Source organism: Calonectris borealis, chromosome 2 (assembly GCF_964195595.1).
Source record: "Calonectris borealis chromosome 2, bCalBor7.hap1.2, whole genome shotgun sequence".
NCBI classification, from domain to species: domain Eukaryota; kingdom Metazoa; phylum Chordata; class Aves; order Procellariiformes; family Procellariidae; genus Calonectris; species Calonectris borealis.
This window is the reverse complement of record NC_134313.1, coordinates 10,964,308-10,989,132: the sequence shown is the minus strand read 5'-3', so window position 1 is coordinate 10,989,132 and position 24,825 is coordinate 10,964,308. Positions and strand designations below refer to the sequence as shown.

General features: G+C 38.0%; 1 protein-coding gene across 2 annotated transcripts in view; it reads right to left on the bottom strand.

The window, feature by feature from the left end:
- Positions 1-4,226: 4,226 nt before the first annotated feature.
- The window catches only part of ASAP1 (ArfGAP with SH3 domain, ankyrin repeat and PH domain 1), a 166,174-nt gene continuing 145,575 nt past the window's right edge, over positions 4,227-24,825 (bottom strand). The window contains exons 26-32 of one of the 2 annotated variants that reach the window (XM_075141157.1): positions 24,623-24,676; positions 20,838-20,999; positions 17,938-18,004; positions 15,707-15,765; positions 12,970-13,472; positions 9,078-9,200; positions 4,227-7,118 (exon numbers count right to left, since the gene is read on the bottom strand). In XM_075141157.1, coding sequence (XP_074997258.1) covers positions 7,044-7,118; positions 9,078-9,200; positions 12,970-13,472; positions 15,707-15,765; positions 17,938-18,004; positions 20,838-20,999; positions 24,623-24,676 — 1,043 coding nt within the window. In that variant the 3' untranslated portion in view covers positions 4,227-7,043. The remainder of the gene's footprint in view (positions 7,119-9,077; positions 9,201-12,969; positions 13,473-15,706; positions 15,766-17,937; positions 18,005-20,837; positions 21,000-24,622; positions 24,677-24,825) is intronic. The other variant, XM_075141158.1, reaches the window with a different exon arrangement.

The window sequence follows — 24,825 nt, the reverse complement described above, 5'->3', positions numbered from 1 at the left end:
ATCTCTTGGTGACGATTGATGGCATCTTGGTCACAGGAAAAGCGAGGGTCCCCCCAGGACATGGGATTCCCATCCCCGTCTGCCCACCAGGAAGCTCTCCCTCCAGCAACAGATGCTGTTGTTCTGCACCGTCAATCCCTTTCAGGAAGGGACAGGGATTAGATGGGGGTAACATGTCTTAAGGTAATTTCTCTAAACGGCATTTCACTGCCTGGCTTTACTGTCAGTCGCTGGCGGGGGGCTGCAATGCTTCAGCTCGCTCTGCAGCCCCAGAGGCCCCATGGCATGGCATGGGTCTCACCGCGATGGCCAGAATGACTACAAGTCCTGTCTTTAGCCCAAAGCAGATGGAGACGTGGGCAGCAGCGAGGCGCTGAGAAGTCACGTAGGTAACAGGAGCCCTATGCAGAGGTACGACACTGGTGCCGCCTTTTACATTCCACCAGACAAGCAGCTAAAGCTATGGCGCTTGCTATACAGAGAGGGAGGCGATGACCCCCGTCTAAATAAACACTACCAGGGACTGCATTTTGGATGAAAAACACTGCCATGGGCAAGTGCAAGGAACAAAATCCTGCTCTCAAGGGTTTTGAAGTAGAGAGGGTTTTTCCACTGCCAAATTTAATATTTTCTTTTTCATCTAAACTTTTTCTGCATCCTGGCAGGGAAGAGGGAACAGAAGGAGCTTTTCAGCTGGACCCGGCAGCCTCTCACTCAGCCAGATCTGGCAGGAACAAAGGTGCTGAGTTAAAGGATGATCCTGAGCAAAATCCATCCCTAAGCAAGGCGACCGTTCCAGACCTGCACTAAGGAGGTAGCGGGGGTGCCAGAACCACGTCTAAGGTGGACCTGGGCCCTGCCTAGGGCTGCTGCCAGCGACTGCTCTGGCAGGGCAGCAGCACCTCCTTGCTTACAGCCAAATGCTCTTGCTCAGTGGATCTTGGGCACAGACCCTGCCTGCACATCTGGCGCCTTCTGCTGCTTCACAGGGCCCAGCTGCTATGGCAGGTACTTGAATAGTGCTGACCAGATGGCCTGACCACCCCGCTGCCCTCCCTCCCCCATTATCGTTTGCTAAGATCTTGCTGCTTCTCCTGGACAAGGAACCTTCATTTCTTCGTTTCGCTTGAATCTCTGCATTACCTTGAGCTTTGAGGCGAGTATATGGCCCACCTATAGGCAGTGCTTACAGGAGAGCTGCTGCCTCCTTACGATTGATCTGCACATCAGTGATGGAGTCATTCATACTCTTTCAAAGGGGTCCAAGTTGTGGTTTGTTTTGCTCCCGTCCTCTGCTCTTCTATTCTCACCTCCACCTTGTAGCACATGTAGAATTCAGATTTGTTCTTACACTCTGCAGAAGACTCCAGCATCACTCAGTGTAAGTTCACTTCACATGAAGCTCAATGCTCCTTGCTCTCCAGATGTGCAAGCTGCTGAACTTCCCTTGTAAGCAGGCCAGCAGCTCTGTGCACCCTATAGAGGCAGGTTTAGCATTTGTTCTCCTGTTTCTTTCTGCAGAGGATGGCCCAGTTCCTGTAGGGAGAATAGAGACTGAGGAACATCCTGGATTTTCTGCCCTTCATCCCAACGCTTCTATCCTCAGAGGTCAGAACTACTGCAATGGTCCTGGAGTTGCTCCACAAGGCTTTTTTCCAGCTCCTGGATGGGTTTCCACATAATGAAAAGTCTCATCTGAAATGAGAGCATGTGGCTGGCTGCAGCTCACTCACTGCTCAGCTACCTGGGGCTCTTGCTTTCCTGCCTAGAGTTACGAAAGTAGAGCTACAGCTCTGAATTCAAAGTCTACAATGAATAAAGGGAAGACGAGGACATGTGGATATATAGGTCTAGAGCCATGGACGGGATGGCTTGCAGTATGGACAAGTGATTACAGGCAGTATTATCTTTACTAATTTGAAAAAATGTCTGTTTCCATCTTTGAAGCAGTGTGTGGCTACTGGTGTCACCAGGTCACTAAGGAAGTCAGCAGGCTCCGACAGAAAGCCACCACAAAACCCCTGCTTAACCAGCAAACAGCTGCGGACCTCTTCTGTGCATGTTCAGCTCAAGAGGTGGCTTGTCTTTCTTCAGTCTGAAGTTCAGGAGCATGTTTCAATCCTTTCCGATAAGCAAGTTTTTGATTTTTATTTAAACACTAAGAAACTCCAGCTCAGAGGCATGTTGACACTTAGTGCCGTAGCAGGGATGTGGGAGCAGGGAGAGATGAAAAGCATTACTGTGCTAGGTTTGAGAGCAGCTTCAGGCTTAAGCTACTGCACACTACTCCTTACTCTTTGTAAGTTTACAGGCAGCTGTAGTAACTTCTTCATGTAGTATTCCCTGGGGAAGAGACTGAGGAAATTAATTAGTTACCAAAAAACCAAGCCTAACGCTATTGCTTTGAACTGAACAAAGGTAAATACAATGAAACCACCTCTCACACAGCCATTCTGGAGCAGTCTAGTTTGAGTGTTCAGGGGTAATTAATCTATACAATATGACTGTGAGAGAAAAAATCAGATTTCTAAATTTCTGGTGGTAACTGAAGCACAACAAACATCTTCAAGCCTTGGGGAAAAAATCACACGGGAGAATGGACCTAGTCCCACACCGCCTTTCAGCAAAAAGCAACAAGCACAAGGGGAGGGGCCGTTTCTGATCAAACATACAAGAACCAAGGCCAAAGTGGTAGGAACTGCAGAGTAGCATTAACACTGCATTTAAAGTTCCAGGTAAGCTTAAAGCTCATTCAAAACATTCTTCAGGTAGTACAGCAAATGACCCATCAGCTTCTCCTCTGCTCTGCCATGGTTAGCAGATGTGACAGCTGTCACAAATGGTTTGTCCCCCGCCCCCGCTATTTTTTTAAAGAGAGACTAGAGCAGACATCCGCCTCACTGCAGACAGGAGGATCTGTTCTGTAATTTACAGAGGAACAAGGCAAAGCCTGTACCATGACACACTATCGTTTTTAGTGTTACTTGAACAGCAGCTGACGAGAACTAGTCAAGACTTGCAGGTTTTGTGCACGCCACAGCGCGGGGCGGGTGGTGGGGGGTAAAGGGGGGGTGTAAGCTTAAGTACAAGTTGACAAACAGCACTTAGCTTATCTCAAGAAGAAACTTGAGCACTCTCTCAGCAGATGACTGAGCTGTAAATCATGTTATGTACAGCCCTAAAAGTATCACTAAGACAACTTGAAATAGCTTGTATTAGATAAGAAAATTTTTGGCTTGCAGCTATATAGATGAAAACATCTTACAGTCCTGCAAGCATTCTGTATCCATCTGAAAAGCTTCCAGCTGTGTTTTAGAACAGCTAAAGTGTCTCATAAAAGCACCCCCAACAGCCTTAAACTCAAGACTAAGTTGATAAGTTGTAAGAATTTAAGGCCTGAAGCTGAACTTTATTTACTTAGGGATGTTTGCTCCTCTGTCATATTCTGGTTTCTTGGCATAGGAGTGTTACTGGTCTAGGGTGTGAATGGCATGGAACTATAAATTTATAACAGGGTAGAGTGTGGGGAAAGTAAAGTTTTTTTGTTGATGCTCAGGTGAACTGTCACACAGAACTATAGAGTCTGGGGAGGGGGGAAGCATCTGAAAACAATTAAATATTTATAGGGTTGGAGTGTTTGGGTTTTTGTTGGGCAGGGGGAGCTATTTCTGAGTTTCACTGATTGGTATTTAAGATTTGTACCACTTTCACTGGTTTTGATTAGCAATCAGTCTCTGTTCAACTATGAGCTTTAAGTTTGCCAGGAAAAGGGTAAGCAGACTGAAACTTTGAACAACAGTGGAGTTCTCTGGGCACGCGTTTTTCTTGGTCTCTTCTACTCCAAACAGTACATGAGATATCCACCTCAGTTTTGACTTGCAAAAGGAAATCAATACATGTCACTGAAGAACAAGTAATACAAGTGGGACAGAGAACCGAGGCTATTGGAATCAACAGATCTCTGAATGCTGTTATCTGAAATATTGTGACAAGGTAGAAACTGAGCAAGAACAGAATATTTAACTGGACTGCTTCCCCTGCCCCACATCCATATTTCACACACCCCTTGCCCCATATGTTTAGCCTATGTAAATTTAAAAGCCCAAAACTAGCAGTTATTTTCAACCTGAAGGGCCAGCTGTAGAAAACAAGACACACCAGGCTGGCTTTCCATAGAGTCTACTGAAGCCAGAAAGAAAGCAATCGAAACTCATGGACAAAGTAAGTGTTTTGATGCTAACTTTAGTAAGTAAAGTTTTCCAGATAAAGGCAATTGCATCCATATTTAACAGCTGTTATAGAGATACACATTTAATTGCATTATATAAGGGGTGCTTTATATTCAAGAGGAAACATTTCAAGTGTTTTAGTTCTACCTTTTGGAATCCAGACTTTCTCCCTAGAAGATATTCCAGTTGACAAAAGGGCCTTGTTCAGATATCTGGGATCAACTGAATACATTTATTTAAAAGCAATTTTAAATATTAAAAAAGTAGAAATTAACACATACAGTACTCAAAAACTGTCACATTAAATACATGTGAATAGACATGTGTACTGATGTTTTACCTTAACATTCAATGAGAAGTCAAGATTTTAACTAGTGGCATGACCAGATCTGATTTCTGTACACGTTGATGTACTATGTAATAAAAAAATAAATAGCAACTGTTGTTCAACAGTAAATAAGACATCATCTGCAGAGCATACTTCCCCCTCTGGGGGCACCTTCCCCTGCCCCTCCCCCCAACCCCTTATCAGCTAATTTTCCATAAAGATTTAGACTTTCCAAATACTATGTCATGTACAAAATTGCAGACAGTGGCTCATTGAGTTCAAATATAATACTGTACTTAAACTCAATCAATATCATACATTTTCAGGTTTCTTATGACCCACAATAAGCCAGAATAAACAGAACTATTGTTCCCGATGGAACTCATTTAATTTTATAAAATGCATATGTATACTATTTTAAAGAGCGTAGAAAAGAATAGACATTTGACTCTACATAATTTTACATGCCTAGGTTTTCTTTATATGATTTGCTTTTATCAGTTTATTTCAAGATCACTTAAAAATACAATTGACCACAAAAGTGAATAGGTTTTGTTCTTTAATGCAACTTAAAACATTGTAGTAATGGATAAAATGGAATGCTAGATAAATGCTAATCCTGACTTCCTTTCCATAGAAAACAGAATAAAGTCTGAAATACTGGAGCTGGTAATACTGAAGATTAGATGCCAGCAGGCTCGCTCACTCATTGCGTAATTTTTTTTTTCAATAAACTTTTGTTATAAATGATAAAACCATTAACAGTTGATAAATATTTTGCATTTTTTCCATGTGAGTTTAGGACTGATATTTGTTTCTATATTAACCACAAACAGAATTAAATATTCACTGACTACAGTCTTGTCAAACTGAATTAAAAATTAAAGCCCTCAGAAAGTCTGAGATGTGTTTTTATGAAATGAAAATCTTTCCATGCAGCCACGACAATCTGCTTTGAAATAGCAGTACTAGGTACTGAAGCCAAAATAACATTTAAAGCAAGTAATACAAAACTACATATGAAAATCATGGAACCTGCTACAGACAAACTATGGGAAAAAACACAACTGCATTATGTTTCAAAGTTAAAAAATGATGTTGAAAGTGACATAGGAAATGAAAGTTTTCAGTAATACATTTAAGTGTTTTCTGGCAATGCAGCTTTACACCAACTTTCAAGAAACCTCAGGTCAAATGCAGCCTTCCAAAGATTTTCTTAGAAATTAGCTTTATAACAGTATGTCTGTTACTTGGTACTTTGAATTAAGACTATTACAGTTACAGTTTAGTGAACTCTACTATCAAACCTGATACTTGTGATCTGAGCTCTATCATTAACAGCCTGATCAAATGCATGAGAGGTCATCTTAACTTCCACTTTTTAGAGCAATTAAAAATAATTTAAAATTTATCCTTATATCACCACTTAAGAAATTTTATTTTAGGTTACTAACTTTTAGCAAGGTTGACAGAGGGAAAAAAAAACACCACAAAATCATTTTTCAAAGAGCCAATTTAGCTATAAACAAATACTGTTGCAAGCTCACATTAATCTGAATAGCAATTAAGTTAAAATGTTCTTTTCTTTAAATGTAGCTATATGACTATAGTACTACTTTTGTACAAAGGCAGGTTTCAAGTAAGCGTCTAAATGCATGCATAATGTCAACAGTTAACATTTTCTAGAAGTCCTTGGTTACTAAGAATTCAGTGAAAGAAACCAGCAAATTTCACATTTATCTACTAAAGAACAATATGACTAATTTTCATTAAAATAAGTTTTCGAATGAAATAAATTTGTAACTTTTTATAGTGAGGTACTATCACAGGGGAACTGCAATCACAGTTTGGCATAGGTCCACGTAATATAAACATGAAATGCTGTATGCACACCGTAAAACATTACTGTTATCTGTAAAGTCAGTGAATATTTGTCTTCATAATTACACCTAACTGAGCACTATATTAAATAAATACCGAAGTGGGTTTCATAGCTGTAAACTGCATACACTTATAAACTGCAGACTGATTTTTAAATTGTCCAAAACCATTCACTCATTCTAACTTTCTGCTAATTGTATATTGAGAATACCGAGTTATTAGAAACAGTCATTTCTGTACAGTTACATGGTTGACGGAGACCACCTATGGTTGGAAAGCTGGCAGTTCATATGTATTTTGAACAGCATAGACAGAGATGTAAGTGCTAGATGCCGAGGATGGCTTCAACGAACCCAATAAGGCGTGCCAGGTTCCAAGGCTACCATAATACTGGCAAAGGCAGAATAACACAGTATATTTACAATACACATAATTCAACCTCATGAGGTGAAACTTAAATGAATTCGTAATTTGTAACAGCAGCTATATATACAATTGTGCACAGGATTACAGGGAGGCAGCAGCGTTCGCTTTTGCTAAAAAGCCCGTCTTGCATGAAGAATGTGCAATGCTCAAGTTTAGGATTTTTTGTTTGTTTGTTTTTACTAGTCTGACAGAATGTGCACAAAGGACACTGGAAAGACCCCTTTCCTCTCTGGCTGTCCTTCGATGTGGCCAATCTGCAACACAGGAGAAAAACGTACATATATATATGTGTGTGTGTGTACACATGGAGTTCGTAGACTGCATTTACTTCATTCAAAAGCAGCAGAACTGCACTGATCCTACAGAGCCTTTGCAAGTTCTTGGACAGTTTAAAGCAAACCTTAGTTAACATTTGAATTTGTGTAAAGGAACAGAATAAAACCGAACAAGCATATTATAAATAAGACAAATTAAGCCAACTAAATCTAAAGAGAACAAAACTACAATTTTATTTGGAAACCTCCATACACCACCGAATTTCAAGAATCTCACCAAAACAGAAGCCTGATTTTCTTTTGTCTGATAGACTAACCTTCAGTAACAAGATATACATCTCTGAAAATCATTCATCTTAGTTAACTGAATAAATCCTAAACAACTCACTTAAGGGAAATGTCTGCTACAGTTGTGAAGTTACTTATGATGATCTGCATGCTTCACTTACTTGAAGTGATAAAGGCCCAGCTATTTTTTCATTGAATTAGTATCAATCCTAATGATTTATGTGCATACTAGTGTTTATTTATTAGTTATAATAAATCACAGTATTGTTTCATTAAGTATCCCTCATGTACAACTTCTTACATGTTTTGCATAATAATTTATAAAGAAATAGCCAAGCAACTTCTAAAAAAAAAATAATAGCACCTTCTATATGAACTTTACATGTTTAAAATGCATAATTATAAACAACTGTCAAACTGATAGCACTGGCGTAGCAGTCTTGACTGACCACATAACCCTCTTCTCATCCTGCTACAGTGCTGCTCACTTTCAGAATAATAGTGTACCTCCTTCCTCTTCCACAAGCTAACAAAATGGGAAGGGGAAACATGCAGGGCTGGCCATTTCCTCTTGTAGAGCCAAATTTTTGAAGCATATGAGTCAACAGCCCTCATTTCCCTTCTCAGAAACACTCAGACTGGAGCACTTCATGGAGCTTGTCAGGCATGTACCCAGGGATCTTAAAAAGCCACTTCACAAAGCAGATTCAGCAACTAATGCAACTATAATCAGGGACTGGATGATGTGGTTAATACACCAGCTTTTCACTGGGCACTCCTCTTTTGATACCATCTTTTCCGTTGAAAATCTTCCACACTTAAATGATGAGCGAGAGGAAACCGTGTAGCTAGAACCAAAACAGCAAAGGCTGCGCTGCACTTAAATTAGGAAATCATAGGCAGCATTCCGATAAGAATTTGTTTTAATCAAAATGAAAACTGTCTCATTTTCCCCAGTAATAATTCTTAGGCAGGGAAGTATGATGTAGCAGGGCTTTAGAGGCAAGAAGTAGAGTGTCAAGGGAGGGCTGGAACCTTCCAGTGGGGTTGAGAAAAACCTGATGTTAGTACTCAAGAACCAAAGAACAATATGCAGTCCAGAGTAGGGGGGCACGGGAGGGAAGAAGGGAAAGAAAATGTTAACTGCCTCTCATTTAAGGAGGAATACCATCAGCTTACAGCACTTATTACAAATAGTTTTTCAGACCTCCAGCAACCCCTGTAGGTATAACTTAACAGTTCTGGTGAACTGAAGATAATTACATATCTCATTTTTGATGAAGAGTGTAAGCATGCTAAATGGAGTAAAAATGACCACCTCTTCATTTAATGAAAGGCTAGTGTGCATTACAAAGAGTGACATATGTAAATATGTGTTGTTATGAGCCAGCAATAAAGCCAAACCTGGTCAGGATGGTTCTAGCAGACTCCCAGGAAGAGACAGATCCTACCAGAGAAAGGGGGTCTTCTCTAATACGAGTTTAAAGGCTGGATGTTAGCTCAGACAAAAAACTCCCAAAACTCAACAAAATTTAAAAAAATACCACCCACAAACCAAAACAACAACAAACCCCTGAAATTTGGAAAAAAGGTTTTCCTTTAAGAGTCATAAAGAAGTTATGTGGAACCATAAAAGGAAAAGATACATACCCACCACTCTTGGTCCTCTTCACCAGTTACAATAATTACTTCTCCTTCAACAAATGTGAGCTCATCATCATTATCTGCCTGACAGTCATAAATGGTCTTCACTCGCCTAACTTTGTTTTTCCCCTAAAAATAGAATGAAGTTTTAGATGAAGGACATGAGGAACAACGAAAACATATGAATGATATGAATTTTGCCTTTTAGTTTTATTTTACAAGAAGGTGAAGACTACCAAATTGCTTTCCCTGCAATCAGGAACATAAAATCAAAACTTCTACTTCAACAAGGATATTAAAAAAAAAAATTACCTACACAGGTATAGGTATTCTTTTTCTTAAGGTTCAGAACTCCCAAGAGACTTTCATGTGTAGTACACAGCTTAAGTAACCTACGCTTCCTCAAGTAAAGAAAGTTTAAGTAAGATCTTTACATTGTTCCAGTCCACAAACACCCTCTTTCTCCTTTAATACATATTTCATTAAAAAACCCACCATGAACAGAATATGAAATCCAATCTCCTCTGAATGTTACAAGAGTGTTAAGGGCTGAGGAAAATGCTGCATTGAAATCCCAGTATTCCTTACAGTTTTGGTTTTGGATCTAGTGCAAAAATAACAGTACCCTTTGATTTCAGATCTGCTTATAGGACTGGAAGTTATTTTTTGAATGATTTTTCATCCAGTATGTTAGCAATTTCTTACTTAAAGAATCTTAATTTCAGATGGCAGTACTACTTAGTGATCATAATTCACAATAGATATTCTCACAGCTCTACCATTCTGGTCCAAGTATTTTCTAGGTCACACTTTGCTGCATACTGCTAATTCATATGAAAAAGCCTGAGCCATGGAGTCCTCCCCAAACATATGTTTCCCACGGCAGGGAAAATGCTTTAAATTATTTCCAAATAGAGTAAGGAAGAAATATTCACAGCAAAACACTCCTGCTACTTTATATTCCTGTATTTTCATACCCACACTTCTTCAAAAACTACAGTTCCTTCTTTGAACAGAAGTAGTCAGATAAGAATGCAAAAAACCAAGAAGAGAACAAGGAGATGAGAAGCAGAAGGGCTACGAAGGAAAAGTCAGCAGGTTTAGAAGAATTTGAGCCAAAAGTAACTTCACAGAGGAAATTCCTAGGGAGCCTTTTCCTTGCTATTACCTACTAACTTGAAATACCTCCACGTTTTGGCAAAAAAAATTCTCTGCAGATCAACAGCAGAACAGACACACAGGAAAGAGCACTCATACAAAACTCAAGGTACAGGAAAATAACAATTATAGAGGGATCTAAGGGACAAAGCAGTTAACAACATAAGACTAAAAAAACCCCTACTCAAGACAAATGAACAGAAATACCTGAAGTGAAGGTATGAGATCAAAGGTCTTTTTACAGCAAGGGTTTGCTGCAGCAAGAAGTTACTTCAAAGAACACTTCCTCTCTTTTTTAAACAAATTCATATAATTTGAACAAAAATCGCAACTATCACTAGGGATTGGAATTCAATATTTGGGGCCAGTCCCAGCTTTCAACTCCAGAGAACCTTTACAAACTAAGAACACTTCCAATCAATCCCCCAGTGATGAAGGGAAGGCAACTACTTCTGTCAGCTAAAAATTGTCTCACTCAATAAAGAGACTAAAGAAAGTTAAATTACTCTAAACTTAGAGAACTGTATGCAACTCAGCTTGTAAGAACACATGAAAAATGATGGCAATTGCTCCTGGTTCCTTCTGATTAGTACCACAGATGGCATTTTAATGTTCTATTCTGTTCACTTAGAAGAGCAGTAAAAAAGAGAATTCAAGCCCGAGGTGTATTTAATCTTGGGAAGGTTTAAAAAAGGATGGATCTGAAGAGAGTATATATTTTCCAGAACACAGTCTGGAGCACTTCTGTGTAAAGAAATAGAAGCAATTCCAGGACATGTAATTGCGACTATAGAACAAGTATCACCCACCCCACACCCAACTCCTTGTAGCCAATATTAGTACTTATTAAGAAGAGAGTTTCATGCTTAAGACTGAATAATAATCAGCTGCTGTAGTCATTAATAATCCATGTTCTTATTTACATTCAACATTGTTTTTAGAAGAAATACTTTGTCTCCTTTACAGAAAACAGACACACACAAAAGAACACTCAAGTGCTCAGCGTGATTTTAGAAGCGCTCAGAGCAAGTTTCATTTCTCTAAAAATATCCTTTCAAGTCCTTATATATTAACAGCATTGGTATTTTTTACCTAATCATTCTGAACAATTGATTTTTTAAAACTTCCAATAAAAAAACTTGTGCTTATCTATTTAGTGGCTAAATAGTCAAAACCAAGAGTGAAGTACCCACAAGCACTAGCGGCTGCTGTCACGGGTCTTACGGTTGCACTGTGCTGTAGCATTCACCAGTTTGTGCGGAGAGGATATAGCCAGAGGATGAAAATGGAGGCAAGATACATTTAAGAGGAATTCTTGCACATTATTACTTGAGCAAAAAAGAACTGCAGTGAACAAGAGATACACGTGTGCATGCAATGATGTGTAGAAAACTGGAAAGTAATTATCACAGATACATCATAATTTTGATCACTGCAAAACAGTGGAACTATTTAATTTACTGCACATGTGACAATGGCTGAATTTGGAGAACACTGAATTTTTCCTCAGAATTCTTCTGCATAAAGTAAGGTGAGAGTTTAAAAAACAAAACAAATAACTAATCCACTATTTGCTTTCTTTCCTTCTTTAATAAAGTGACAAATAGCTGAGAACATCCAGCATCATTTGCCTGCTTATATTTAAAAGTACGTAAGTAAACAAATCCAGCTGCAGACACCTTTTGATCAGATCCCTGTACTATTTTATTTAATCTCCAGAACACTCAGGAAGCCCAAGTAACAACCCTGCCGTTCTCAGGACAGACAGGAGCTTACAGACAAGTCCATGACAGAAGCCAAGCAAAGTGATGGCCCCAGAGAAAGTGTGTTCTTCCTCAGACAAGCACAAGAAGGGAGAAACTCACCCTCTGCTTTCACTACAAGAACGGAAGCCTTATTTCCTTTTACATAAGTGCTTTGCATAGCCAATTTAACAAGCAAAACCATCTCCTTTTTGGTGTATTCTTAATGACAAAAATTTTAAGAGAGCTCTGGTGTTTCATAAAATGATTTGAAGATACATACGCATGAAGAATCCTCTGTTGGACGGAAATTGCACTGGTTAGCAATAGAAACAGCAAGATGAATTGGAGGTTCAACAAGGAGACTTGGAATTGAGTTACTGTTCCAGCTCTGCTACTACACACCACCCAGCAATATCAATTCTGCCACTTCAGTAACATATCTGAGCCTTTGTTAACCACTTAAATACATTGACATTAAATACTCACGACAGGAACATTTACTAGCTTGTCACAGTTGACTTTACTTTAAATTTTTTTTATCTTTGTCTTTATTTAAATTTTATTTTATGACAACAGGTGCTAACATCCCTTCGTAAAGCTTATAAAAATCAAATATATAAATATTCTAGTAATCTAAGGCATACAAAGCAGTGAGCAAAGACAGCAGAGGAAACCACCAATTAATTCAGCATTATGACTGGCACAGATAAAAATGCCCAAGTTCCCTAATAAATCTAAATACACTGTCATGCTCCCAAGGCTATCGTTTTATGTTGCTAGTACTTGCGTCAGCATCCAAGAGGCCTTGTAAACCCCCAGCATTTGCTGAAGCTGCTTGGGAGCACAAAAAGAGCACCTCATTCCCCATCCTACCCCATAATGTTATGTTGCTTTGTGTGCATAGCTCAAGGGTGGGGTTTCTTTTTGCACAGACAGTCCTACAGCAACTTCAAAGCCTTCCACGGATACTCTCAACTAGCTGGAATAATACCTACCATATTTATTTTCCTGGGAAGTGGCACAGGGGTTTCTGGCAGGGTATGTGTTATGTCATTAGACTCTTCCGATGCTTGCCTTTGGACGGTGTCTCTAGATTGTACATTTGGAGAAAGATCTAAGGAGTGAGATTTTTGATTTGCCTCTGAGGGCTGAGGCTTCGGTGATGCTTCTCCACCTTGAGTTTTAGCCAACAGCTCTCCTAGCTGAGGTTTTGGAGGAAGGTCCTTCATTTGCGGCTTTGGAGGTAAGTCTCCAAGTTGTGGTTTTGGTGGCAAGTCTCCTAGCTGAGGCTTTGGGGGTAGTTCTCCAGGCTTTGGGGGTAAATCTCCCACTTGAGGTTTCTGAGTTAATTCCAGAGGCAGAGGCTTTGGGGGCAAGTCTCCAGGTTGTGGTTTCTGTGGTATATCGATGGACAGTGAGGGCTTCTGAAAGATTTCCGTGTGCTGATGGGATTTATCTATTGAAAGATGATGACTGGTTTCTATTTTTCTTAGTGCCACTAAAACAAAAGAGCATAATAATGATTTTTCACAATCTCATCTTAATATTAAAGAACTTAGGCACGTATCAGAACTGTAATTGTGTAATGACCACATGTTCGCTGAGCCCCGATAACTGTCCATATGTCCTCCTAGTCTATGACAAATGCAAGGTAATACATCTTTACTTAACACACTTTCACCGAGGTCTCATTTCATTGCTCCTACTGAAGGCCAGGAGTGCTTAATCCAACAGCTACTAGGTGTCAATTTATACATTAAGTACTTAAGGTGAAATGAAGTGATTGCTTTTTGGACCTAATAAAAAAAAATATAAGAAAAGATGTGTTTTGCAAAACAACCTATCAACCCACTGATGTGACTGCAATGAAAATTCTCTTTAATGCCAATTGTTCCTATATACAGTTGAACTCCATACAAAAAAAACGCCAAGTCTCAGGATTAATACCTGTAAAATCTTAAAGAAGAGCCCGAGTGAGCATGTATGTCTATACAATGTATAGAATAAGCAGCACTATAGACAGTCAAACTAAAACTAATAATAAATAAATAATTGTAAATATTTACAATTTAGTAAAGATGAGAAGTTTTAAAACAGGGTATTTTGCAGTTTTTATGGAAGGAAATTAAAAATAGCTCTTCAAATAGTTTTTTCTCAGTGTCATGCATTGATTCTACTGCTAAGTTCCCTAAAAAAATTTGACTGAAATCTACCTTAAAAACAAAACCAAAACAACAAAAAACCCCCAAACCTCTAAACTAAACAACTCTATACTAAAGCAGATGAAGGGGAACAGAAAAGAAAAAAAAGTTATGACCCATGATGAAAACAATGCATTTTGACTAGAAGGAATAATTTCCTATTGTATTCAGCATTGCTTTAGTATCATGTAATACGAGCCAAAAAGGTGGCCTGACATTTTACTATGAACACAACACCACTCGCTTTGGATATCACCTACTGCAATAACACTTCCATGTTATATTTATGGTTATTTATATCAAAAAAGGAAAACTTTGCATAATTTCCATGAAAGAAATTGTATAGCTACTATCAGATGCCTCATTTTAAAAAATGTCTGTGTTGATACTTGTAAATGGCTTTGTCTCCTAGACTTACCTAGTAGCAAAGATACAAGCACTGATCATCCACATTGATCTGAGGCTTAAGTAAATGATATGAGAAAACTGATAGTAGCCCTTTGATTGAACCCACCTTAAATTTTTACCTATATCATTTTAAATCAAGGAAGTGTTGACTTCCTTTGCAGGGGTACCCTATCACATCATTGGTGTCTCTTTCAAAACATAATACCATGTCATAATAATTGTAATTTAATAAAGTTGAAATTTCACATTTACATTTTCTGCTAAAATGATTTGCACTCTCAATTTCAGTCATCTAGCTTCAGAAGTTTGGACAGGCATCATTTCCTGATCTTCAGGCTCTATAGTGATCACCCACTCCTACAGATATAAGGTATTTTTGATAGAATCTGTATCAGACAGAGCTACAAGGTAGGTCTACTTTCTGTTTTACAGTCAACTGCTGCAAGAACTCAAAAACTATATAAAACCTGCCACATGAGTTTAAAGAGAGACCAGAAAAAAACATTTCTAAAAAGAAAGGGCCGTAAGGTGTTCACTGGGATGATGGTCTCAGCAAGTTTGTCACCAATCTATAAGCGAGCATGTAACAGTACCTCATTCTTTTCAAAGTATAAGGACAACAACCCCGATCGCCAAAACATAGCAATGGACACAACTTACTTCAAGGGTATCAAGAAATTGGACTTACGGATATTAGGAAGGAAAAAGAGTTTACCAAGAAGCGTGGTCAAGGAAACAGGAGCCCAGAGAGGTTATATCCATGGAGATACTCAAAGTGTGACTAGACATGGCCTTTAGCAACCTCCTCTCACATCAAAAAGTTAGCCCTGTTCTGAGTGGTGGATTGGACCAGCTGATCTCCTGAAGTCTCTCCCAGCTTCAATTAGTTTATGATTTTTTTTTTTCTTTCCTCCTTATGTTCCATAGGTCTAACTATTTTTTTAGTTTAATAAAAACCTTCCCAATCTTCCAAAATCCTTCCAGTTTTGCTAAAGTTTCATGGTTTGTGGTATTTTAGAAATAAAACTTTTGCTGAAAAGATCCATTTATTTAAAACAAGTATCTACTTTCACACACATTTAAAAGATATCATTATGAGAATACCCATGAAAAGAACTCTTACCTTTCTGAGGTAGTTTGGGAAGAACTCTAGGGCCAAGCGCAGTCTTTGCAGTCCCAGTGCTAAATCAACAGATGTGAATTATTAGTGCTTACAACTGTTACAAAATATACTTTTTCTTTCCCATTTTTCCCCTCTGCACATCCATAATTTAAAAAAAAAATACACATTTATTTTGCTTCTTTTGTATAACCATCTTGTCTGTGGATCAATCCTAAAACTTAAAGCACTGTTCAGAATGAACTGCTTTTTTTCCAGAGAAAGAGACATACAAACCCCACACAGCTTTAATGCTACAGGGCAGATTTATTCTATGAGCTATGGTATGTGCAAAAATGTACTCTGAAAATAGGTGAAGCTGAAAGACCAGCTTAGTAGGCAGATCCTGAACTGTAAGGAAAATTTGGTCTTTAAAATAATTATACTGAAGCATTCAAAACATAATCTGTCTTTTATGTCAGTGGTTTGAAGTTTTCCAGGACTGAGCCTAAGCCTTGTAGCCTACTGCATGAGTATGACATTGTATCACACACAAACCCCAGCTACATTAGGAGACAAAGTCTCTGCTACTCTGAGGAAATACTGATGATTGTGGGAAAACAAATACTTTACTCTGTCAACCTGTGTTACAGCCGCGTTAACTACTTGTAGTGGTAAGCAACAATACAAGCAGGACAGTTGCGAGTAACTTAATTACAGCATAAAAACCTGAGATAGTTGCATATTGCCAAAACTTTCCATCTATGCTTTCTGTTGTAGATAGTTTTTTTCAGAATTAACACCAGGATGGCTCAAATTTGCAAACATGGCATGTGAGCGCAAAACATATTACATATTACAACAAAAAACCCCACCAAATTTCTTCCACCAAAAGCACACCCGAGTCACTTTTATAAAAAAGGACTGTGGAAGAAAAGAAGAAAGCCAACTGATTTAAAGCATAAAAATCAAACAATAAATAATCAAATAAAGATCAGCATCACCTCAAAATAATTACTCAAAAAACAAGGAAAAATAAGAACGAGTGAGGAAGTTGCCAGAATATGTTCAACAGAGCAGAGGGTTTTCTGCATCAACAGCCTTGATTCCAGTATTATTTGTCTCTGAAGCTAACGTTTCAAAATGAGTATGATAAAGCACTTCTATCTTAATTTCCTAGCTTTTTTCAAATGACACAAAACGGAAAGAACAGCCAAGCTCAATCTTGATTCAAGAAATAATTACCTCGGCCTTTATCTAATGCCATCAAGCACGAGTACCACACTTTTACCCTTGTCTTACAAGTATCAAGTACGGCACCAGCTCTTTGTGCTGTAGAACATCACTGCTTTTTCCCTGAATACCCAGTGCCACCTGGATGGATTTAGCAAACGTGGCAAGTCAGCTGCGCTACCAACAACACGTCCACTGCCTGTCCTGACAAGGCAGTTCACAGACTGAGGAGTGTCCAGAAACTCCACCTACGCATCTCCTGCTGCTGCTACTACTGTTTGACGTTACACATCCATCTCCAGTCGTGGCCTGATCACGCACACTTGTGGTCATGCAAGGTGTTGCCTGAGGCACATGTTCATTAGAATTACCATGCTTTGAACCTCAGGACCTTGGAATCACAACATGGATAAAGTGACAGGAAATGTATGGCTATCCTTACTACTTCAGCTATTGAAAAAGACACTTGTAATGTACTGACCTGATGAACTACGAGCTAAAAGCAGTTTGTGTTATTACAGACTGTGTGTCAGCACATAAGCTCGACAGACTGGAAAACAGTTAAGCTGGAAGACTGAGATGAATCCTCTCTCCTGTAGAGCTATCTTCGATGCCAGCCTGTACCCAGTGACACTTCTGCAGCTACAGGCATGAGACCTCACACTGAAGCAGATAAAATGAAATGCCAGGAGACGTGAAAATAAAACTTTTGTCCTGCTGGACTGCAGTCTGAGGCAACATTCCCCAGCTCAGAGAGCACTTCTGTAGGAGCCGTAGATAGATTCTGGTACAAGACGTTCTGTCCATCCCGCTCAAAGGATGAATTGTGCATGGACAACTATGAGCAAAGCGTGGGAGGCTCAATGAAGCCAAAGTATTTGAATGGTAGTAAGGCATGCAGAAAACTAATGCAGAAACATAGCTAGGATTTTACTTCATACAAAAGGCAATTTTTTTCTAATTTACAAATTAGTTATCTTTAGATAAATTTTCATCTTTGCCTTCATATACGCAGGTTTTACCTTGACTGCTGAGACATCCCCTCAAACTTGTTTGCAGCCTTAGTTGAAGGTGGGCCCAAATCATTACCTGAGGTGAAAAAGCACAATTTACAAAAAATGATCATTAGAATAACTGAAATATAATCAGCAGAGGGTGCAACTTAAAGCAAAGTACACATTCTTCCAAGCATCCTCTATATAACATGTCTAAAGATTTTAAAGATCATTCTTTATTAATAATTTTGTAACTGAGAAAGTGGCAGGGACCATAATAATCCAACTTGACCTGTCATATAACAGATTTTAAAACAACTCACTGGTAGCTCACATCTGCTGGCAAGCAAAGATTGAATGATGTTGCTGAGTTACTGCTGTAGGGCATTTGTTTTGAATCTAGTGTTTCAATTTTCTCTGAATAGAAGGAGATACTGCAGTATCAAATCAATTTATCGCAGGTGTTTACATTTTGTGTTATGAGGCACATTGTTTTAAAACCACCATGAATTTGATTTTATTCACAAAACATCAAATTTCTAAGGATTGGTATTTTATCCTACATAAAGACTAGCCTTTGCTGATTTAATAACTAAGTCAGTATATTACCATAACCTGAACGTTAACTGTTGGTAAAGAAAAGCTCCTGGATATACTCAGTTCTGTCAAAAGGCAGCAAAATCCAAATCTAGTGCTTCTGAACTCCTTCAGCAGAAGGCTTCTCTTTCATTAACCATCACCATTGCCACAGTACAATCATACCAACTACTTTGTTTTAGTGCCTTTATCATTCTCCTTCCCTCTTCTACTACAGCACGTCTGAACAATGTTAGAACCAACTTCAACAACCATTAGTAAATTTTGTCGCTGAAATAGATGTAAAGTGGCATTTAATGATCCAAGAACACAAAATACTTCCCATGCAAAAGGATGACATATCTGCCTAGATACCATTCTTAGTGCATTGAAGTCTAAATGAAACGGCAGAAAAGGCTGAGCCTTGCTAAAAATATATTTATATTTAAAAGTGGGGAAAAAAAAGGGAAAATAAAGGTAAGACAAACAGCAAACCCTTCACATGTAGATCCTATGGATAAAGCAAGGAAAAATATCTCATGGTTGCTACGGAAATCCAAAATAATCTGAATGACATTTTTAGAACATCTTTGAATAGTACCTTAATTTGCTTAAACATAATCTAAGAATTTTTCTGCTTGAAACTTCAATTAATGCACAGATTAGAAAACAAATGCTGAAATTCAACGCAACGAGAAATATAACAACACAGAAAAAAACTCCTGAAAGGGAAAGCAGTGAACATCTGACAATATTCTTAAACCAAAACCACAAAGGCAGATACAAGAAACTCCCTCTTTTATAAACACAAAACTTAATACTTGCTTAAAATGCAAATGACTTTGAAATAAGTTTTTGTGCAGGTCTCAGCTAAGAAAAAGGGAACAAGTTTAGTCTGAAGTTTAGTCTGCACTGTAGAGCAGAAAAGAGACAGAATAAGCAATGTTCTTCTCTGGCCCTACTTTGAAAAGCTATTCTACTGTTACAAGGTTCTTCATCTTCAACTCCACTCCTGCACCTTTCCCAGATTTTCCTTTTCCTTCATCTGTTGTCTATGATTTTTAAAGAATAGTTGGTACTAGCTTAGCACCTGTTCCTACCACACTTTTCATTCTACTAGTGGTACATCATATAGTATTCCAGTAAACAGTATTTTAGGTGCTGTTTTGGACTTAAATATTTGGGTTTTTTAAAATTTTTAAAGTCCAAGCTCTTCAAAATGTCTTTACTACCTCTGAAATAGTACAGAACATAGGAAACATTTTTTTTCCATATCCCAGATATCTGAAAAGTAGAGAACTGAAAAGATTGCCATTATTTGTATTCCTTAAGAAAAAGACTTTGCTTTTCATTGGACTCTGTACTTCTCTTCAGATTAAATCCTAGATTAAATCACATATTCTACACAAGTAGTCTGTGATTTACCACATTTAACTCAATTTGCTGAAAAAAAAATGGTGCTTTTAGGCTTGCAATTTTTTTTAGGCTAGTAATTTTGTGTTTATATTAGCACAGAGAGAGGATACTCCTAAGGTAGTGTATGGATGACCCCCCTATGTAAGCATTGGATTCCAACTCAAAAGTTTACAGATTTATGGAAATCCTGCCACCAAGACTAAAATTACAGAAAATTACATGGGCCTGAGACTTAGAGCTATCAGGAGAAGTTGTCTGGATAGAGCAATGTTTATTGAAAAGAGGAAGAATTTGAGTAGTCTGGAAAATAGTTTCTAAAAAGCTTCTGTTAGAAACGTATCCTGTTAAAAAAAAAAAGTGCTGTTTCTGTGTAACTTCAGCAGGGAGGATGCAAACCTATCGGTCTTTGTGTACAAAACCCGAAAACATAGTAAGACAACACATCCCCACCAACTAGGTGCGAACACTTTATAGGAGAGATTTGGCACAGAGCCCAAGGAAACAGGCTCTTCTGGCAATGAGGAGAACCGCGGGTATTCATCGAGGTCTATCTGCCCCAAATCAAGATCCACCTAGAGCAATGAGCTGGTCAGAACAGGAGCAGGGGTGAGGAAGCAGATGCAGAGCAGATGCAGCAGATGAGGGGCTGGGGTGAGGGCAGCCTGGGCAGCTAGGGCAGAGGGAGGGAGGCAGCTGAGGAGATTGAATGGGGCCCCAGGGGAGCGTGGAATATTTTCAATTTTCTCAAGTGAGACTCAGATACAGAAGCCTGGAAGCTAGAGTGACAGAAGATAGAACTGTTGATTTATCTGAGCTGACGTTACATCAAGCTGCAATCATCGGAAAGCAAGCACCAGGTAAAAGAAACCAAAGATCATATATCATCCATCATAAAGGTTTTCCCCTGCCCTTTTGTTTTGCGTTTCAAAACTCACCCCAAGGAATTGGGCCCTTATTCTGGGGTCCATGAGGTAGTGGGCTTGGTGGGTCAGAGAGGGTTCTTTTGTGTCCTGGGGGTGGGGGAGGTGGTCTCTTCTTGGAAAGAGTGGAGCTGCCACTAGAGGTTTGAGTGCTTAGAGGGAGGGTTGAAGGTGGGCCTGCAAAATAACAGACAATCTTCTTACAAATACATGTGCATAAACGTCAAAGCAGCACTGAAAAATTCACAGTCAGACCCACAGTGAAGTGCAGCAAAAGACTAAAATAAAAAGACAAGCCATGCCAAAACACTGTTTAGATTAAATGACACGTTCACCACATTTTTAACCATCTTAGCTGTGGGAATATAAGCAACTTGACAACGGAATGACACATGTACTTATGTTTAAAAAATACAGGATTAATCACTCCAGGATTTCTAATTTTAGGCATTGTTTAAAAAAAAAAAAACCAAAACAAACAAAAACCCGTGAAATCTTAAAATTAAGTAATATTTAGCATGTTGGATTAAAATTACTATTAATTTATACCAGAATGAAATGGCTTTCTAGATGGTGTATTATGTGGGGATTTTCGTCCCCTCCGGAGCATCCCATACAAATTTTGTTAAACTTGGGGGGTGAGGGGAGGAATAGGAATCTATCTACAAATTTTCCTTGCATTTTGAAAATAGGGTTGTAAGCTTAGTAAGTTTTTCTGTAGTTATTTTCCCTTTTTTCTGTAGTTATTTTCCCTTTTTTCTTGTGGCTTAAATACATCAGAACATGCATTTTTAGAGCAATGCAAATTGTTGTATGCAGTGCATATAAAATAAACATCAGAAAAGCCCTTTCTGAGGCTGAGATTAGATATTTAGTGGCAGCATTGCTTATAAGAGCTTATGCAGTCACCCCTACCCTTAAACCTTTTATTTCCCCCGCATCAATGTTGGCACAAGTATTATTCAACACAATGCATGTTTTACAGGATATGGGAAGAGATACAGATTAAAAGATGAAATAACCCAGAGGGAAGACAAGAGTTTTCCCTAATCAACTTCACCATTCACCTTCAAAAATGTCTTGAATAGGAAGCAGGCAGTGCAGGGCACAAACATGCAGTGAGGGGACAACTGCTCAAGTCAGCTGCCATTACCGCCAAAAGAAATTACTTTAACACTTACCTAAATTAGTTCTACATTAGGTTAGAATAGCTTTAAGGGTTTTGTTGTCGGGGTTTGTGGTTTTGTTTGTTTGTTTGTTTTTTGTAGTTTGGTTGGTTGGTTTTGTATTTTAATCTAACCAACAAATAACACTTCACTGCAGTCATGATCTTGCAGTAAGTTTTGCATGTAAGAAAGCTTTGCCATCACAGGCTCTGGATAAATGCAGAAAATTGACATATAGTTTTAAAAGGGAAGTTTATTTATACTGAAATTTCAAGTCTATCATCATATATTTTTGTAGTGCTGTAGAACCAACTTGACTATTTTTGAAAACCTAACTTATTTGAACAGTATTTGAGACAAAATCTTCATTTTGTTAATCAGCATATACCCTAACATGCACACAGAACTAGAGCTGCCTCTTTAAAAATATTTATTACCAGTCTCCATAGGTAGACTGAAAATTACCAAAGTCTGCATTCCTTCCCAAATTACTATATATCACAGAGGTATTAAAATCAGTGAAGAATAATCTTTGCTAAAATTCCTTAGGTGAAATATTAAACACTGAAAAAAGTAACTTCAATTATCCTATAAGCATGTGTATGTTTACCAGATATTTTCATTGGGTGACCTCCTTCTTTCTTCTTAACCCCAAAGAAAAGATTAATAAAACTGCCCAGAATGAGTTAATGATTCATTCTATTCTTTTCCAGATTCAAGCCTGGAAGGCCTTCTGCTGCTCAGGAGAATCTCTCAACCACAACCCCAGCAGGTATTTTGGGCCTGGCTTTCCATTAATTGCTTACTCTTGTAAACCAAATTTTGCGTATTTTGCGATTGTTCCTCTCAATTTACTTCCAAGTTTATAAAACTATTAATTGACAAGCAGTCAAATGTTAGTGCAAATTAATAAGATTGTTCCCCGATTTGTATCCTTTCTCATTTTAATTTCTTCCATGAGCTTAAGAAAGCAAGCTAATTTAAACCATGCATTGAACTGTTTCTGCCAGCAAAAATAATAAACTTTTCTCATGCTAAGTTTTGACTGACGATCTCCTAGACTTCTGCAAGTTATAAGTTCTTTAGTTTGCTTAAATAAATACAAAGCAAAGGTGGTTTTATAAACCGTAAGTAACTCAGAGTATATCTAGGAGTGGCGAGGGGGAAAGGAAAATTCAATATCCAGTATTAACAGTAACATTATTTTTAAAGCATGTAGAAAACATACACAGTACGTCAGTATAGTATTTTTCTCTTGTCCTGACATCTCGAAAAAAAATTAAACACTTCCAAAATGTCTGCAAGTGGGAATGGCCAACACTGCACAGGTGCTGTCCTACCACCACCTCGTGTCCTGCTCTTTGTACTGCACCGCAGCCTTACCACTCAATGCTAACACTGTCTCCAGCCCTGACACAAATGACAAATAATTCAAACTTGGCTTAAAGGAAAAAAGTGGAGGAAATGCATTGAAATAGTATTGTGCGCTTATTGCAAAAATAAAACTTAAGACATGAAGTAAAATTTATACTTTTTATTGCTGATAAAATGAAGAATCCTTCTCTACAAAAACAAAATTTAGTAGGATTAAAAACTCTCTAATGTGGTTATGTGGATATATTTTGTTTCACACTAGTACTATATCTCCAGACATCACAGAAGAGTTGAAAAATATTATCATTTCATAGCCTTCAAAAGTTCACATGGCATACAACAGTTACAGGGAAAAGGTGTTACGGTATTAAAAACAGTACACCTTTTCAGACTCCTAGCATTTGTTCCTGTATTAATTTCATGGAAGGAATAAATATGAATTCAGAAGTCACACACTACAAAATAACTTACTTTCAAATAAACAGAATATAAAGGAAAACTTCAAAACATCTTTTCAGAAAGAGGTATAAGTCACATCACGCTTTGAATAAAACAAACGTGGGAAACATTCTGGAATCTAAACGAATTTATGGAAACAACTGGTGGAATAATTCAAAGATCTGATGATGTATAAAGCATCAGTAAAATTACTATAAAATACTTTGTATTACATATATATATACACACACACACAAAAACTCAAAAAAATTCTTACATGGTATTTTTAACTATGCGAGGCTAGCCAGATATTTCTAAGTAATAATCAGAGCAGTTATTTTTCTAGATCAAAGATATTTTGTGATTCTAACCAGGCAGCAAGTAAGCCAATCATTTCTTCTCCACAGTCATCTTAATGATGATTTCTCACATAGTTGTGAAGTTCACATTTCATGTAAATAATTTTCCTCACACAAGGAAAAAAAAAATCTTGACCTAGAATTTTTTCAATTTTACTTCTTTTCTTCAGTTAGCTGGGAAGCAGTTGCTTTCAGTAAAGCTGTTGTCATCTTTTATCACTTTTTCTTATTACAATGATCACGCTTTCATGTGCAAATACACCAAATAATCTCAAATTTATTGTACAAAGGTAAATAACTGGAAAAGGTCTGCAATTAATAGTGAATTGCCCTTCAGCTTTTGTGCAGTTAGTATAATATCTATTAATTTGTGTACTTGTGAAATCATGCAAAGCTGTTACCATCCACACAAGAAATGGTGGGTTTAGAGTGTAAAAACCTCACATTTGTATTTATTTTTTACCACTTAATGAGAGATACGGATTAACCAGTATTCCAGTTAATGGCAGAACGGGTACTGCAAAGGAAAGGAAGTTTATATTAAAAATAGTATTTTCATTAACAAGTGTTGTTATACTTATTTTTAATGTTCTTATAAGTGACAATTTTGGAGAGATTACTAAAAGTCTTCTTCAGTTTGTCTTACTTCAGATCATGTATCTTCAA